Here is an 18830-nt window from a genome sequence, read left to right on the forward strand (position 1 = left end):
CTCTCGTATGCTTTCCTCTAATTCTCTTCAAGATGGCTGCGTTAGGAAAAGAAGGTTTAGCAGTACGTTTGGCAGAAAGCAACAATTAGACAAGATGCAATGCTTATATTTATGGTGAAGGTATTGATCTGCATTTTAGAAACAGTGGTCCAGGAGGAAAGCGCAATTAAGCTTCGGTCAAGCTTTGATTTGCCTGTTTATGTACTGTTTTGCGCCACCCCTGGACCAAATAATTCGCTCCCATGAACAACAGGTACAGTGCACGCGAAGTGCTTGTATGTTTTCCGCTTATGGTTATAACTAACTTGTATTTCAGTACTGACTGACTGACTGAATAAATTTTATTGAAACCAGCAAGAGGTGGTGCTGCCTCCTCGCGACCTCACAGGCTTGCTGAATCGCCCGGAATTGTTCGTCAAGGTCGGAGCTACGCAGGGCAGCGTACCATCTTGATGAGGGGGTCGTGAGGTTAAGTGGGTGGGGGGAGGTATTGTTGTGTGCAGTCCCAAGGAATGTGTGGAAGTGCGGCTGGCTGTGTCTTACAGATATTACGTGGGATTGCGGTAAATGTCTGGGTAGATCTTGTTGTAACGGTGTAACGAGAGGTAAGTATTGGTTTGCAGCAGGCGGAAAGTTGTAGCCTGCTCTCGGGATAGTTTGTTGTGCGGGCCGGGGAAGGTTCTACGCTCTAAGTAGAAGGATTTCAGAAAATCATTGTAGCGTGTCAGGCGATCCCTACCTGTGGGGGCAGCCTCCCCGTTACATATTCGGCGGCTAGACGCCGAGGGCGGCAGGACGACCGGCCCAAGGAGCAGACGACCCACGCAGCGCCAGGAAGACAATCACCTTTATTCCTTCAGCGACGGGCTTTTTGTGCGCTAAGTAGCGAATCAGAGGGCGACAAAATACAAAGAAAAGATGTCGCGGCAAGCGGGGCAATCTTATATGCAGGCCCCAAAGTAGAATGTGACCAGGATCGCGAATGTTACAGCGGTTAACGAGGCCTCGCGCTGGAAAGTGGGTAACCTCGTTGAGGTTGGGGAGGTGCGGGTGGACGGTGCCTACATGAGCTGGGAACCAGACGACTGTAACCTGATGGTGGGTTGATCGGGGTGCTTGTTGCAAGATGCGCAAGGCTTGGTGCGAGATACGGCCGTTGATATTGCTACGGCACAATATGCGCGATCACGAAAGGCCAGCAGTGTGAAGACGACGACGACGATAAGAAGCTAGCGCGGGCTGTTGCCTCTTGGCCAAGCGCAGCGTATTTTCCTTGTAAATATACTTGTACATAGCTTTTCCTCTGCGTCTTCCTACGTAACATATCTGGTGGAGGTGGACGTTCCCTGTACCTCGTCACGGAGCTTCGCAGTGGACGGTACGTCGAGCCTTCCTTCATGGCTCCCGGCGACGACAACCCGACTCCGCCGGCTCCGACACCTGCTGCCACTTCGACGACCTACATCACTCTCCCCGCTCCCCGTGATCCTGGCGTATTCTCGGGCCAAGATGGGGAAGACGTCGATGACTGGATCAGCCTGTATGAACACGTCAGCCGCAATAACCGGTGGGACCCTACTATTATGCTCGCCAACGTAGTCTTTTACCTCGGTGGCACACCTCGAGTTTGGTATCGCACGCACGAAGATGAGCTCACCAGTTGGGATTCACTTAAGACACAGCTTCGAGACTTGTTCGGCAACCCCTACGGTCAACAACTTGCCGCGCAGAAGGCGCTTTCCGGCCGTGTGCAGACGTCAACAGAGCCTTATGTCACGTACATTCAGGACGTCTTGGCTCTTTGCCGCAAAGTTGACACCCACATGACTGAGTCAGACAAGGTTTCCCACATCCTCAAAGGCATTGCCGATGACGCCTTCAACTTGCTCGTTTGCAACAACGTAGCGACGGTGGATGCTGTTATAAGAGAGTGTCGCCGCCTGGAACTCGCCAAAAGCCGACGTATTGACCAGCAGTTTGCCCGTCTGCCCAACACCCCAGCGACATCTTCCTGTGCCGACGCTCCTCGTCCCAACAACACTGCCGATGTTACCAGGATCGTCCGGCGTGAGATCGAGGCCGCCTATCCGGCTGCCTTCGACTCCAGTCCCACCAACACATCTGCAGTCACGGTCTCACTGATCCAGGCAGTTGTCCGCCAGGAGTTTGAAAACATGGGTCTTCACACCCTCTGCTCGGCCCATCGCCCTAATACCCGCCCGGCTTCTTCGATTTCGCCCCGTCCCGCATCTTCTTACCCACCACGTTTCCGCAACCCATCTGAATGGCGCACTGCTGACGACAAGCCTATTTGTTTCCACTGCCATCGAATCGGGCACATTTCTCGGCACTGTCGTAGTCGCTGGAGTTCCCCGAGCCGGTCTACTTATACTGCCTACTCTCGCCCCTCAGGTGGCCCTTCTCGTCCCTATGCCGCACGCTCCGATAATGCCGCCACTGATGCTCCTGCAACGAACCGCCCCTATTCTCGTTCGCCTTCGCCCCAACGACGACAATCTCGCTCTCCCCAGCCCCGTCGCTCCTATTCGCCACCTCCCTTCGGACGCCGCTCCCAGCCGGAAAACTAGACGATGCAGCGCCTCGAGGTGACGCTGCATTGCTCCCTACGCCGCCAAATCCTCTACTGACTTTGCCCACTCATCTGAACCTTCTTGACGTGCAAGTCGACGGTGTTTCTGTGTCTGCTCTCATAGACACTGGGGCGCATTTGTCCGTAATGAGCGCTGACCTTCGTAACCGGCTCAAGAAAATTATCACGCCCGCCACGACGCCTGTTGTCCGTGTCGCCGATGGCGGAACAGCCCCCGTAATTGGTATGTGTACCGCCCGCGTCTCCTTCGCCGATCGCTCAACAATCGTGCTATTCACAGTCATCGCCCACTGTCCCCACGACATCATCCTCGGCTTAGACTTCCTTTCCGCACATTCTGCTCTCATCGATTGTTCCGCCAGTACTCTCCGCCTTGACCTGCCTGTTCTGGATCCTGCTGAACCACACCCCAGTCGCCTCAGTTCCGCCGACTTCGTTCGCTTGCCACCTTCGGCACTGACCTACGTTGACCTAGTGTCATCCCCACCAGTCCCCGACGGTCACTACATCGTGGCTCCTATGCAAGACGTCCTCCTTACACACGGGATCACAGTACCCCATACAGTTTTATCTATTACGGCGAATTGCGTCTGCCTGCCAGTGGTCAACTTTGGCTTGACGACACAAGTGCTGCCACGTGGGATGTCTTTGGCCCAGCTTTGTTCGTTCGAGGATCACTCAGTAGCATCCATTGCAGTAGACGACACTTCATCCGATACTCCTCTACCATCGCAGTCGGCAAATTGTACCATCGCTGACTTACGGAAAATGATTGCCCCCGACTTGCCCTCCGAGCACGCTCGTGAACTCTACCGCGTTCTGTTTTCCTACCACGATATTTTTGACTTTAACGATCGTCCTTTAGCCCAAACTACAGCTGTCAAACATCGCATTAATACCGGCGATGCCCCTCCTATTCATCGCCGCCCGTATCGAGTGTCACCAGCTGAGCGTCAAGTTATTCACGCAGAAGTTCGCAAAATGCTTGCCAAGAACATTATTGAACCATCATACAGTCCATGGGCGTCACCTGTAGTACTGGTCAAAAAGTAGGATGGCTCATGGCGCTTTTGCGTGGATTATCGGCACCTTAACAGGGTTACCAAAAAGGACGTGTATCCCCTACCTCGGATTGATGACGCCCTTGACTGCCTCCACGGTGCTCGCTATTTCTCTTCTATTGACCTTCGCTCCGGCTACTGGCAGATTGCCGTGGACGATCTCGACCGCGAGAAGACTGCTTTTGTCACACCCGACGGTCTTTATCAATTCAAAGTGATGTCGTTCGGTCTATGTAACGCCCCTGCCACTTTTGAACGCATGATGGACTCCCTTCTTCACGGTTTCAAATGGTCCACGTGCCTGTGCTACTTGGACGACGTTATCGTATTCTCCCCAACGTTCGCTACGCACCTCGAGCGCCTCTCAGCAGTCCTGGACGTTTTTCGGCGAGCCGGACTGCAACTCAACGCATCGAAGTGCCAATTTGGCCGTCGCCAGATTACCGTCCTTGGACATCTCGTTGACGCGAACGGAGTGCAACCGGACCCAGGCAAGATCCATGCTGTTACGCACTTCCCTGTTCCGAAGTGTGTCAAGGATGTGCGCAGCTTCATCGGCCTTTGTTCGTACTTCCGCCGTTTCGTGAGAAATTTCGCCGCCATAGCACGACCACTAACCGACCTTTTGAAAAAAGACGCTCCTTTCCAGTGGGGCGATAACGAGGCCTCTGCATTCTCTCATCTAATCGACATTCTCACAACGCCTCCCGTTTTGGCCCATTTCGATCCTTCTGCGCCTACCGAAGTCCGTACTGATGCCAGCGGTCACGGAATTGGAGCAGTACTGGCACAACGCCAGCGTGGCCACGACCGTGTTATCGCTTACGCCAGCAGGCTCCTCTCACCTGCGGAGCGCAACTATTCCATCACTGAGCGTGAGTGTCTGGCCCTAGTTTGGGCGGTTGCGAAATTCCGCCCATACTTATATGGCCGATCCTTTTCCGTTGTCACAGACCATCACGCGCTTTGCTGGTTATGCTCACTGAAAGATCCTACAGGAAGACTTGGTCGCTGGGCCTTACGCCTCCAAGAATATTCGTATACTGTCACCTATAAATCTGGCCGACTACACAAGGACGCTGACTGCCTGTCTCGCTACCCGGTCGACGAGCCTGACGACGCCGACAGTAGTAGCGCCAACGGCATTTTCTCTGTCTCTGCCTTCGGTAACATCGCCGATGAGCAGTACCGAGACCTATCGCTGCGAGCACTTATCGAGCGTCTGCGCTCCACACCTACCGACGCATCCGTTCGCCGATATGTCCTCCAGGGTGGCATTCTGTATCGAAGGAACTTCCTCCCTGACGGCTCTGACCTTCTTCTTGTCGTGCCAAAACAGCTACGACAGACTGTGCTCTTTGAGATGCATGACGCACCCACTTCAGGACATCTTGGGGTAACCCGCACGTACGACCGCGTCCGCCGCCGCTTCTATTGGCCTGGTCTCGCTCGCTCCGTTCGACGCTATGTTGCTGCCTGTGATCCCTGCCAGCGTCGGAAGACACCTCAGGTGCTACCTGCCGGTCATCTCCAGCCAATCACCGTCCCTGTGGAACCGTTCTTTCGTGTTGGATTAGACCTGCTCGGTCCCTTTCCCACGTCATCTTCTGGGAACAAATGGGTAGCCGTCGCGACTGATTACGCCACCCGATACGCTATCACTCGGGCTCTCCCTACCAGTTGCGCCACTGACGTCGCGGACTTTCTCTTGCGTGACATTATCTTGCTTCATGGCGCCCCGCGACAGCTGCTTACTGACCGTGGTCGAAACTTCCTCTCGAAAGTTATCGCTGACATTGTGCGTTCCTGCTCCATTCAACACAAACTGACTACTTCATACCATCCTCAAACCAATGGCCTGACAGAGCGGTTAAACCGTACTCTTACCGATATGCTGGCCAAGTACGTTTCCAAGGACCACCACGACTGGGACATTGCCCTTCCTTACGTAACATTTGCGTACAATTCTTCCCGGCACGACACCGCCGGATTTTCTCCCTTTTATCTACTGTACGGTCGCGAACCTACCTTGCCCCTAGACACGGCACTTCCTCCTGCTGCGGTCTCAACAAGCGAGTATGCGCGCGACGCCATCGCCCTCGCCGACCATGCACGCCAGCTTGCCCGTGCTCGACTGACGGCCTCACAGACCACTCAGCAGTGTCAGTACAACGCCCGCCATCGTGACGTACAGTTTTCACCAGGTGCGCTCGTGCTCTTGTGGTCGCCCTCTCGTCACGTCGGACTTTCAGAGAAGCTCCTTTCGCGATACACAGGGCCCTACCGCGTGCTGCGCCAGGTGACGCCTGTGACTTACGAAATTGCTCCTGTGGCCTCAACCTCGTCCTCTCCTGTGGCATCTAGTGATGTCGTACACGTCAGTAGGCTCAAGGCCTACTACACTGCTTCCGAGTCCGATCTTTAGTCGCTCCGGGACGGCGCTTTTGCAGCCGGGGGTAGTGCTACGGCACAATATGCGCGATCACGAAAGGCCAGCAGTGTGAAGACGACGACGACGATAAGAAGCTAGCGCGGGCTGTTGCCTCTTGGCCAAGCGCAGCGTATTTTCCTTGTAAATATACTTGTACATAGCTTTTCCTCTGCGTCTTCCTACGTAACAATATAGTTGATAACGGCGGAGCGGGAGCCAGAGAGTATGGTATGGCAAGTTAGGTCTAGTGTGGCTAGCGCGATGGCCACTTCTTCGGCCTTCTCAGCGTGCAGGGTTACGAGGCTGATAGCATGGTGGAGAGAGCCTTCACGCGTGGTAACGGCTGTAAAGCGGGTACCGGTGCGGAATTTGCACCATCGTGGCGAGCAAGGGATTCGGTGAGAGCCGTGGCACGTGCTGTGCGGCGTGTGCGGTTGTATTCGAAGTTCATGTTTCTGGGGATAGGGTCGGCGTGAATCCACGCTTGCATGGTGGAGGGGATCTGGTGTTTAAGGCCGTGTAGGTGGCAGGTGATACCAAGTGAGGTGGGAATGAGGCGGCCCGTCGCTGTGAAGTGAGTCTCTTTCGGCTGAGAGCTGCGTTGGGCCTCTATGAGCTCGTGCAGTGTGTTAAGGACGCTTAGTTGAAGGAGGAGTTCAGTGCTGGTGTAACCGAGGAGGCCGATGGCTTGTCTATAGGCACTGCGTAGGAGGATATTGAATTTGGCTTGTTCAGCCTTGTGCCAGTTTGTATACGCAGCAACGTAGGTGAGGTGGCAAATTACGAATGACTAGATTAATCCAAGGATATTCTCTTTCATACTCCCGCGGCGTTTGGAGACCCGCTTCAAAAGGCTCATGGTGTTGGCTGTATTCATCTTGAGTTTGGCAAGAGTCATGCCATTCGCTTCGTTCACCTCTATGAGCATGCCGAGCACACGGATATTGGTGACTACGGGTATGGGGCTGCCATCCGTGAGTTGAAGCGCAATGTCTTCGTAATGGTGTTTAGCGGTGGAATATTTCGGGTGGCGGCAACGGAGAGTAGGCCTGTAGAGGAGCAGTTCGGACCTCCCAGGAGAGCAGCGAAGCCCCTGCCTTGGAGATAGGTTTCGACTGTTTCAATGGTGGATTGCAGTGCCGTTTCTATTTGGCCGTCACTGCCATAGTGGGCCCAGATGGTTATATCGTCAACGTAGATGGTGTGGGTGACACCGTTCACTTGCCTCAAATTCTTGGCAAGATCCATCATGACGAGATTAAAGAGTATTGGGGAGATAACGGAGCCCTGAGGATTTGCCGCGCTGCCCAAAGTCTGGGCGTGGGAGCGAAGATACCCCACTGAGAGGAATGCTGTGCGATTAGAGAGAAAGTCTCTGATGCAATTATAAGTGCGTACACCGATATTAAAGCGTGAGATGCGGTCGAGAATGGTGAAATTGGCTATGCTGTCAAAGGTTTTTTTGAGGTTGAGGCCTAGTATAGCTTTAGTTGTACGTGTGCGACCTTCTAGTATGTGGTGCTTAAGTTACAGCATGGAGTCTTGGGTCGACAGGTGGGCCCGGAACCCAATGACCGAGTGAGGATACGCTGCACTGTCTTAATTCGTCATGAGAAACATTGGATAACGTTTTTGAAATGCTGACGACGGTACAACGGCAGCATGAGAACGACGGCATGAATACATTGATATGGCTACAACTCTTTGATCTCGGTGGTGAGGCGACGATGGCTTTCCAAGAGTTGGGGGAGGAAGTTAGAATGATGATGATGATCATGATACAACCACAACGACATAATGACGAGATGTGGTAAGAGAAGCATGAAAGCAACTTTCTGATGACAACGTAATGACGACGATGGCATGACAATGGCGGCATTATCACTATTCAATGACAACAGCATGATTACAATAGAATGATGGAGAACGAAAGACGTCGAGGAAACTATGAGAACAGTGTTACCATGACGGGATCGCGAGAGTGGTTTTACGTATCTGAAGTGACGACGACGGTAAACGGTTTGACGACGGCTGTGACGACAATGGCGTGACGCGAGTGGGATGACGAAGTAAAACTGACCGTGGTGCAACATCCACGCAGGCATCACGTCGACGATATGACAACGAATGTACGAGGGTGAAGGCATGATGACGCGATAACAATGATGCTTCAACAACGGTATGACGATAATGGGATGAGGACAATAGCGTGATGACCATTGTTCCACAATGTATCAAGAACACTGTATAACTACGATGGCATGGCGCTGATGATGTTGCGATGACGGCATGACGAGGCCGAGATGAAGGGGATAGAACGACAAAGATGTCCTTGCAAGATGGCATGATAATAAATTCTTCGCGACCGTATGACGACATTGGCAGCCACTGCAGAATGACAACGACGGCCTGGCAACGAATGCATGATACAGCGCCTTTCTGATGAATACGCATTGAGAAATAACGCATGATAACGGCGGCGAAATCAAAATTCAAAGACGATGAAATGATTACGCTAGGATGACAGAGAAGGAATGAAATCGAACGAACGATGAAGGCAGCATGACCACAGCTGCGCGACTACGATGAAATTACGTTCCCGAAGTGGTGACGATACTAAAATGACCGCGTGACAACGACGGCATGACGAGGGTGAGACGACGAAGTTAAAATAACGGTGTTGAAACAAGCATGACGGCATCGCGATGACGGTATGACAACGAATGCATGACGACGATGCAGCGACGACGACGATCGTATGGCATAGGTACGAGGACAATGGCATAACAACGAATGTGTGACGACGAAGGCGTGACGACTAATGTGTCACAAAGAATGTATGACGAGGGTGACGGGACGGTGATGATGTGACGATGACAAAACGATGAGAGCTGGTTGCCGATGGTGGAGTGACAGCAATAGAACGACCACGACGGCATCCCGACGGCGGTATCGCAATGAATGCATGTGACTACAAGGGCTACAAGGGCGTCGGAGTGAACTGTGAAACTGTCTTCCTGTTCGAGATTGAGATCGCACATCAATACTTATGCGCCATTCACGAATGCGTACTATTGCAGAAGAGCGAAATTGGGCATCGGGCTTCGCTTCCATCTGCAAAGACGTACTATAACAAAGGAGGGAAACAGAGCGTCGACGTGTCTCTACATACTCGGCAGGATTCCTACAGCACAAGAGGCAATCAGAGAGTCGATGCGTCGTATTGAAGTGCACAGGCTTTTTCCAACAGAAGAGGCAAATCGCGCATCGATGCTTCACTGCCATCCGTGAAGGCATCCTCATATACAAGAGGGAACCAGAGGGCCAACATGTCTCTGCCAACTGCGAAGGCGTCCTCCAACGCAAGAAGAACAAAGCGCCAACGCGGTCGGTCGTCGAAGACTGAACTGTGTGGCAGCGAGATAGTCGGCGATGTCACATGGGCGTTCACCTTCCCGAGGGGTCCGGTGCGCTGACGGCGAATGCTCGCACTCCCAGGTCGCGGTATGGGCATCGGCAGTATACATGGCCGGCTTTGCCGCAATGGTAACAGAGCGAGCGGTGGGAGGGGGGGGGGGGGGGGTGCGCCAAATGTCCGTCTTTGTCGCGTAGCTGTGCTGGCGGCGACGGTGGTGGACGACTGAATTGCGGCGTTAAAATGCCCTGGCACGTTCGTGAAGGGAGACCTTGACGGCGGGCTACGGCGGCGTAGGTCATCGCTTCCGGCTGGGGCTGCGGTGATTGTGGTTGCACCTCGGGAACTCCAAGCGATCGCTGAACCTCTGACGATTTGGGCGATTCAGTCCGCTTGATGCTTCGATGAAGGAAGCAGCTTCTGAAGCTCCTCTCGCACGGCAGCCCTCATAGTCTCTCGCAGGTCGTCGGGGGGCAGTGAATAAACTCCGGCGTAGTTTGTTGAGTTGGTGCGGCGGTTGAATCGCCGGTTCCGCATTTCCAGTGTTTTCTCGATGCTCATGGCCTCGCGAAGAAACTCGTCGATGGTCTCCGATGGGCTTCGTACCATTCCGGCGAAAAGTTCTTCTTTCACACAATGCATGTGTAGGCAGGCTTACTTCAGACATTTCCGGGTCGACGTGTTGGAATAACCGGGCCATCTCATCCGCGAAGATGGCGATCGTATCATTTGGCAGCTGTGCTCTGGTTTCTAGTGGAACATGGGCTCACTCTTTTCGTCCGATGCTTTTAGGTATCACAGGAAGCCGCTGCGAAACATCTCCCACTTCGTTAAGATGGCTTCCCGATTCTCGAGCCACGTCCTGGCTGCATCTTCCAATGCGAAAAATATATGGCGTAGCTTGTCTTCACTGTTTCAATTGTTAAATGTAGCGACCTTCTCGTACGCCTCAAGCCAGCTTTCCGGATCTTCGAATGTTGAACTGTGGAAGTCGGAGGTGCCCTGGGCTGTTGTAGCACGGGGGGACGCTGGGGCTGCCATAGAGGGTCACTTGGCGACGACCTTGCTGGTCGTCTCAGGTAAAAGTCTGCTCGGGGGCACGCCTTGCAGCCTGCGGCTGCCTCGCTGGTTCTTGGCGAAGTTGGTGTTGTCCTCCGCGTTCGGGCTTGGATCACGGCTTTGTGGGGGAGTCCGGTACATGAACGCAATCCACCTCCACCAGATGTCACGTGGTAGTGACCGTATGGAACACATTATCAATACTGTGAAAGACGAAACCGACCATTATTGGACGAACCTGTGCCCACCAAAAGAGGCTACACTCAAAAAACTGCGACAGCGGCGAACATAGTCGGCGATCGTCGAAATCTGATCAGCGGGTCAAGCGCGTCAGCTTTTATGCATGAACCATGGAACGTTCCGGAGTAATCGCTGGTGCCCGCGTGTCTTCCAGAACGTTCTACACCATTCGCGTCGCACATACATGCAATCAAGTTACACAAGGTTCGGCGACCACAGACAGCGTATAGAAGCATCCATAACATTAAAGAAACTTCCGATACATGTAGACGCGTCCTGCGGTGAGCGATAACATTGCTTAGACGGTAAAGGCGCTCACCCGTGAAATAAAGATGCGTTCACGTGTCAATATATATATATATATATATATATATACCGAGAGAGAGAGACAGAGAAGCACAGTAGTAATCACGCTGGCCCCGAAGGTTCCACTTCAGCGAACAAAGTACGACGTACGTTGTTTCCACACAATACTATATGGCTAGCGTATCGGCTGGTCGACCAACATTTGTGTTTTACAAAGGCTAGTCCGCCCGCCGACACGTTAAAAATGTATATTGTGCATATACAGCGTATTGTGTATATATCGTTTATATTGTGTATATTGTGCGTATTGTGTATATTGTGGACATATACTCGTCTATATTTAAGCATCCAAGGGGGCAAACTGCTAAGCTTTCTTATATTAATGAATATGTTCTAAACGCCACTCCTTACAAACTTGAAAATTTACCTACAGGGTCGGTCGTTATCATTTACCGCATTACATGGAGCTGTAGTAGAGCGCCTCTATATATATAAAAAAAAACACCAGCATTATGCAGCCCCTTCAAAGGAGGCGTATTCGGTTATGAGCGTGGTCGGGTATATAGAACGACACATCAAGCGAATTCGCAAATTTCATTATTCCACCCATAACTCCCTACTTGTGTTTACTGCAGCGGAAAACTTCTGAAGCAACGAAGGTGGCACAACCACCGATACGGAACGCCTTGGGCGTCAAGATTGCAATCCTTCTGGCCTGCTTCGTAGCCATCGTGGTCGTCACATCTGCCGTTTTCTACATGATGCTGTCGAAGCGGTACAAACGGAGCACCATTATGTTATGCCACACTGATGACTGCCGGAAGCACGCGGCTCTATCCCCGAAAAACCTCGACACGAACCTCGATCCTTGCGAGGACTTTGCGGCTTACGTGTGCTCAGCGGCACGTAATTTGTCCCTGGGCAAAACGCGGGTCAATTCTGTCCCCCAAGGCATGCAGTACATGTGGTACGAGCATTTTGGTGAAATTCTCCGCAACGGCGCTAGCAAGTTTCCATTTGGAAGGGGGGCCTTGGCCATGTACGACATGTGCTTGAACTATTCGCACGGAGCGCCACAACACAATATGTTCCTCGAACATTCGAGAAGCAGAGGACTAGACTGGCCCGAACCGCCCGCCACACTAGTCTCCTCATTGGCTGTAATTGTCAACTGAGGTTACAGGTGCCGCTCGCCACTGCGGATAGCGGTGAGTGTGTTACAGAATACCTCTTCGGGCTCCACAGCCGCAAAGCGTTGCGTCCTGGTTAGGCCAGAAATGTACAGGCGCCGACAAAAGTAGTATACTGCACGCAGCGGGAGCCGGAGCAACGGCAAACTAAACGGCAAACTGCATGGAAACGCCATCTACAGGCGGCATCTGGGATCGAGACAGCCAATGGGTGCCCTTTATTACCTGCAGGCATGTCGCTTGACTCGTGTCAATGTAGATGACGTCGCGATGCAGTGTGCCGCTGCTCCGGCTTCCGCTGCGTGGAGTATACCACTTTTGTCGGCGCCTGTACATCCCCGCCATGCTGGAGCAGCATCAGGACGCCAAAGCAACATTAAACTACATTGAGTACTGGAAGCAGTACCTCGATCACTTGTACCCAGACGAAGCTTCGCGACCCGCACTCGACGAAACTGCGGTTGACGAAGTCCGACGCACGGAGATGGACATGCTGCAGAATTTGGGCTCGGTGCTCTCGTTTAAGGACCCACAGACAACGGTATTGTCGTTCCGTCAACTCCCAGAAGTTGTCCCGAACGTGTCGACTGAAGTCTAGCTTGAAAGGTTTCAAGCTACTCTCACTCTAGAACCGACGCTGAATGCCGACGATGAGATTGTTGTCAGGGACATTAAGGTGCTTAAGGTAGTAGCCAAGCTGCTCTCTAATTACACTGGGATAGAGCTTAATAGGCACTTGGCGTGGTTACTTGTGCAGCACTACGCTCCCGTGGCCGATTACCGCCTACTCGTCGGCAAATATGGCGACGAGAAGGCAGCCAAGGCGTACCTATGCGACGTCTGCGCTCGAAACGTGGAAGAACCCTTCAGGGTACTCGTTCTCACACTCAGCCTCGCTTCGCGCGTAGTGGCACCAGATCGAAAGACCATCGAAGACAGTTCAATGGTCTAATCTCAGCGTACGTCGACACGATCAACGTTTTTATCTGGGTCGACTCGAAGAGCAAGAGGCAAATTATAAAGAAGCTTCAAGCTGTGAAGAAGGCGTTCTGGCCTCTCCGCGCTTTGCTGAAGAGCAACACCCTTAAGATCTACGCCAATTTCGCAGAAAAGGTAGGCTCTCTCGCCGAGTTCTGGATAAATAATAGTGTAGCAGCGTTCAGTATGAACGTAACTCAAGAGTACGAGGAAGCCATGAGGCTGCGCTGGAACAATCTCTCAGGATACGCTAGCTACAACTACGTCTTGAACACGGTGGAACTTGCAATGTCCGCAATGGAAGCACCCACGTACTACAGGAATGGCACTCGGGCTATGCTGCATGGTGGTTTGCTTTTTATTATGGCCAACCAGCTGATCGGAGCAACGGCACAAAAAGGCGTGCGCTGGACCACCAATGGAACTACGGTCAACAATAGCCTAGTTACCAACTACACGCTGAAGGAACTTCAAAAGAAGGAAAGTTGCCTTGCAGGTAGAGGAGCATCGAGCCCGTTCCCAGAACTACCTGCATTTGCGGTAGCTTTCACTTCGATGAGAACGGCGCACAAACGAGATGGGGGCCAGATTACCTTACTTCGCGAATACCTTTTGGAAGACAAGGTCTTCTGTATGACACTGTGCTACATGTCATGTGACAGCTCTGGTCAAAGAAATCCACAAGCGCCGGACTGCTACAAAGTAGCGCGAAATTCCGTATCTTTCTCGAAAGCCTTTAACTGCCCAGTGAACTCGCCCATGAACCCGAAGAAGAAATGCTCCTACTTCAAGAAGAACCCGTGGTAACAATGTCCACGTTGTCTTGGTTCTTGTGAGAGAACGTTTGTCTCGACGTATATACAGTGTAATTTCTAGTATGTGGACGCACGCCTAGTTTAGTGAAATGCTTTTTACAGCGATGCTCACTTGTGGACTAATTGGCGAAATGCAGTATGCCAGCCTATATTGTTTTTTTATAAGGGTGTTTTCTCAGAAAGCTTATGTTTTATGCGGGCCATCTCCAACCATCTCCCAGGATGTGTGTGAAGTTTTCGCAATGGCGCAGGTGGGGCAGGTGGCTAGAATTCCGTGCAGTATCTTGTGCTATTAATGTACGCACGGACTATAGGTTTAGTTTATTTACCTGCGGGTTTCTCGTCGTTTACACTGTGTGTAGTGCAATTCCGTAGACTTAATAGCGCTGTTCTGTGGAAGTTCAAGCGTCTGCAAACAATTTTTTTTATACTAAGCACCTCCTTCGAGATTCAGCTGTGCACCTAGGTTGCTATATGATAACCACGCTTTGCACTACCGCTGGCTGATCCACGCCAGCGAAGCGATGCATCACCTGTGCATTTCCACTTTCGGCACTTTAAAGCGCGATTCCTAGTGCCATAATCACAGTTCCGGTGTTTTCAGACGTGCATGCAGCTTCATTTTCTTTAGGTCTTGGTTTAGTAAAGCTTACCTAGTTGAGTCCAGTCAACAAACGTTTTCTTTTTTTTACTTCTAATGCCATCTAACGGACATTGTTCTACATTGTTCACTCAATATCGCCCTACTGCACGCAGTACGGTAATCCACACCCATGAGCGCTGCTGATCAGCAGATCTATTCAGCATCTTTCCCCACTTTTATGTATGCAATTGATTCCGCAACTATTTATGTTTAAAACAAAAGCCCCTTGCTTTAGACACTAACATACCAAATCGTTGTTTGCGCCTTCGGTTCTTGCATGCGGCCCGCAAGCAGAAAAAGGCACAATGAACACATGGCGCCACTATGCAGGGTGCCCTACGTATGTTAAGCAAATCTTTAAAAATATGCAAATGCCAGGTAGCTGGACAGCTGAGGTAATGTTGTTTGTCATCGCTTGGAGATACTCAATATTTTTTTTCATTCCGCCTAGATAGATAGCTAATCTTAATTAATCAACTTTTCAAATATCATTAGATGAGAAGTGTCAATGAGAAAATTGTGTAGCGACATGAAGAACTCCCGGTACAGCTTTCTGTTGCTCAATAAGTGCTGCATAAAGGCGTTTTTCCGACCGTGAAAAAAGCCGACAAATGCACGCAATATTGCCAGGGGACCCGCCGCTCGGGGCACATGCCAAAAGCCAACGCTTTCCTTCTCGCGCTCTCTTCGCTATATATTTTACGGAAGCGTTATGTGCCGCCACCATGGGCTGTTAACGCTGCTGCTTTTTCTCTTTAACGAAATGTACGCGTTACTACAGCCAATTCGCAAACATGAAAATAATAGCATGAATGCACACGACGTTCTTTGACCATGTTACGTGGCTTCACTTTTCATAAAACTTAAGAATTGCTTGTGGAGCAGCCCAAGACGGCGGCGCCCATGAATCGAATGTAAAATCGTTTAAAGCCTTTCTTTCATTCCCCGCTGCGCTCGGAATCCGCTCGGTTACGTCGAGGGAGGTCAAGGCACGCCGACACTCAACGCAAGAACGGCTACCTAAGAGCGGCGCTCTAACTCTTCCCCTCCCCTCGCAAGGCAGCGAGGGGAGTAGGGAGTAGGGGGGGGGGGGTTCTACTTTGGTGGCTGCTGCGTATGGACAAGAACGGCACCGAGAGCGGCGCTGCTGCGCCGGCGTTGAGAGCGCCGCATGCGAAGCAAAATTCTTTGGCCGGCGCTGGGTGCACGCACGTGGCAGCAGACGACCCCAAGTGGGGTTCGCTGCTGCCACGCATGATGACGTCACAAAAAAAAAAGTTTAATATAAGAGACATGAAACGCTAATATTTTGGTTTTATTGTTAATTATACTGCGTTTAAATAGATAAGTCGTTTTACTTGACGCCGTGTTTTAAAATCGAAAATGACTGTCGGCGTTTACACGCGCGTGCACGCAGTGGGGAATCGCTGTGGTTCCTAGTGGCCGTGTTGTGCGTGCTTAGTACTGTGTAGGATCTGCTAGTACGAATAACGTTGCTGTTACGAAGATAGGCAAGCTTTCAAGGAACTGTACTGTATCCATGAAGTGGCACTACATATCGCCTGCTATCGATTGGGGGTTTCGAAGAGTCGTGGTGGCACTGCGCCGCCGACTGCATGGTGCCGGCACAGATAATTCGTGTATTGCGGCGTGTGTTGCTCGTTTTAGTTGTGAGTGCGTCTTCTGATAAAACTGGATGCCATTTTGCGCTTAAACACTACGTAGAGACATTGCTCACGATCCACTGCTCGAAAATGCATTAGTCGCACACCAGTATGCATTGACGGTCGATATAGCATGCATATATACGTTTCCTCGCTATCTTTCTGTAACCAAGGGACCTTGCAAAATAGGAAAGCATTTTGTCGATGAACGAATTTCAATCATGCATTTCGTGCCTCTTTGGGCACGCAGAATCCTAGTAATTCGGGCAAGCCCACGGTCAGATACCGTGAGAATTGTGCACAAAATACAAGTACCATACGGGTAAGGAGTGGATGACACAACCATCATCCGTCTGTTTTCTGCGCAACTAGTATGAATTGTGACCATTTGGCCCATATTTCAGTTCTGGTGTCAGCAAGTGTTCGTGACGAATTTTGAAGTGCGTGACATGTATACATCACAGTTGACTGCAGTGTAGGTTGCTATTAGGTTTTCGTGCACTGAGACAGAAAATTACTTGTAGAAGAGATACTGATGCGATGGCTTTTTCTTTTTTTTTTGGAATAGTGATTGTCATTATATAACATGAATGAGAATGCAATACCACTTCACTCTCTGCGCGTGTAAACGTAGTTTTAATATTTTCCGAGCGTGATATATATATGTCATCGTACCTTCTGTCGTAAATTATTTTCTGTGAATGATACCCATTCATCAGCCATGTCTTCATTAAATTTGCAGTATTTGGGGTTAATAAACATTTAACCCTTGAAAACAAGTCTTATTTGTTGTCCTTTCAACTTTACAACGTCGAATATTAGAACACAAATGCAAGAAAAGAGATATACACTGAGGTAGTGTTTGTCATCTTTCTTGTTTTTTTTATTGTTCTGCACAATGTTTTCTTAATTATCACGCAAGACCAACTAGCCGGTTCTCATAGAGAATGCTTAGCTGCAACGAAATATTAAAAAAAAGTTATTGAGCCCTTTGATGAACAACTTCTGCTATAAGAAAAAGAAAGGGGAAAGAAAAAAGGAAAATTTCATCTATAAAGTGACCTCTCTCAATGTAATTAGAAAGTAGGATTCAGGTACTGAATTAATTGCATCAAAATCATATTTTTCTGGTACACAAGCAAGTGTTCATTGCCAGACCTGTCTGTAATTCACATATTTCCTGCATGACATATACCACAATGACATGGTCACTCAGACAGTGTATGTGCATTAAATACAATGTTAAGGCTATTACACAGCAGTAAATATTAAGAATGACCTCTGTTATCATTATGTGGCACATTGTACTCATACTTCTAAAATGTGTAATCACTAATAAAGTTAAAAAATGGCCAGGCTTAGCTTGGTTAAGCCAAGAAAGCGTTGCATATTGTGTTGGGGCCCAGCTTTTCCTCCGGCTGTCGTGACGTCACGTCACGTGGTTGCGCTAAAGGTCAATGGTGGCTGCCCGGCCGCGCCCAAGGGCTGAACTGAGTGATTGCAATATGCAATGCATAAAACTCTAGTGTAGGGGTATGAGCCACCATAGTGGCTCATACCCCCAATGGTGGCTGCCCGGCCGCGCCCAAGGGCTCAACTGAGTGATTGCAACATGCAACGCATAAAAGAAAGAAAAGTATAATCCACATCTGGCAGTGCTCCTAGTGATCTTAAAGGGGCCCTCAAACCATTTTCCAACGAATCATAGGATGGCCTCATTATTAAAGGACATATCAGGAATCTCTTGCCACAAAATTTGTTCAAATCCTTCACATATTAGTGGAGTTAACGCATCGATACATGGCTTTCTCTCTCTTTTCATCTCGGCTAGCAAGCTGGAAGCTACACAGAGAAGAAGCCTAGAGGAAAAAGCCGTGCCCTAAAGTTGAGTGTCTCAGTAGTGAAAGGGCTTGCTGTGGCACCCCATAGCGGCTGCCCTAGTCTATGCCATGCAAAATGCCACTATCCTCTTGTACACCACATGTAGACCGGCAGTGCAAAGAATAAATTATTTTCCTCTGTTTTTGAGGTGTCATACATGTATAGGTTTTAACTAAAAATAATCAGTAATGTATTTCTGAGAATGCTCTCGCAATCCCAAAATCAGCCAATATGAAGTGCTGGTGGGATCAGCCGCTTGCACTGACGTTGCTTGATGACAGTGCAAATGCAAGAGCAACCTATTTTTTGCTGTCTTTGACATGAGATTTTAAATTTCCTGCTGTGTGCAATGTTATAATACTTGGCTCACATTTTAACAACAGCCTTTACAACAGATTGGCAATATTTTTTTTGCTATTGATACGGAACAGTTGTGTGGTTGCACTGAACAAGATGAAGACGACATCTTCCCGATTGATAAAGGGTCACCATCGTAGGCTTATGTGTAAATATATTGTAAATAGCCTAATGCATCA

At 50.3% G+C, this 18830-nt stretch overlaps 1 protein-coding gene across 1 annotated transcript; it reads left to right on the top strand.

Annotated features, from left to right (window-relative positions):
• The first annotated feature begins 13477 nt into the window (after positions 1–13477).
• On the top strand, positions 13478–14098 carry LOC140214506 (endothelin-converting enzyme 1-like). The gene has a single exon (XM_072285840.1). It carries the CDS (start codon positions 13478–13480, stop codon positions 14096–14098), a length of 621 nt encoding a protein of 206 aa, XP_072141941.1.
• The last annotated feature ends 4732 nt before the right edge of the window (positions 14099–18830 follow it).

This window comes from Dermacentor andersoni, unplaced genomic scaffold (genome assembly GCF_023375885.2).
Source record: "Dermacentor andersoni unplaced genomic scaffold, qqDerAnde1_hic_scaffold ctg00000371.1, whole genome shotgun sequence".
Taxonomy (NCBI): Eukaryota; Metazoa; Arthropoda; class Arachnida; order Ixodida; family Ixodidae; genus Dermacentor; species Dermacentor andersoni.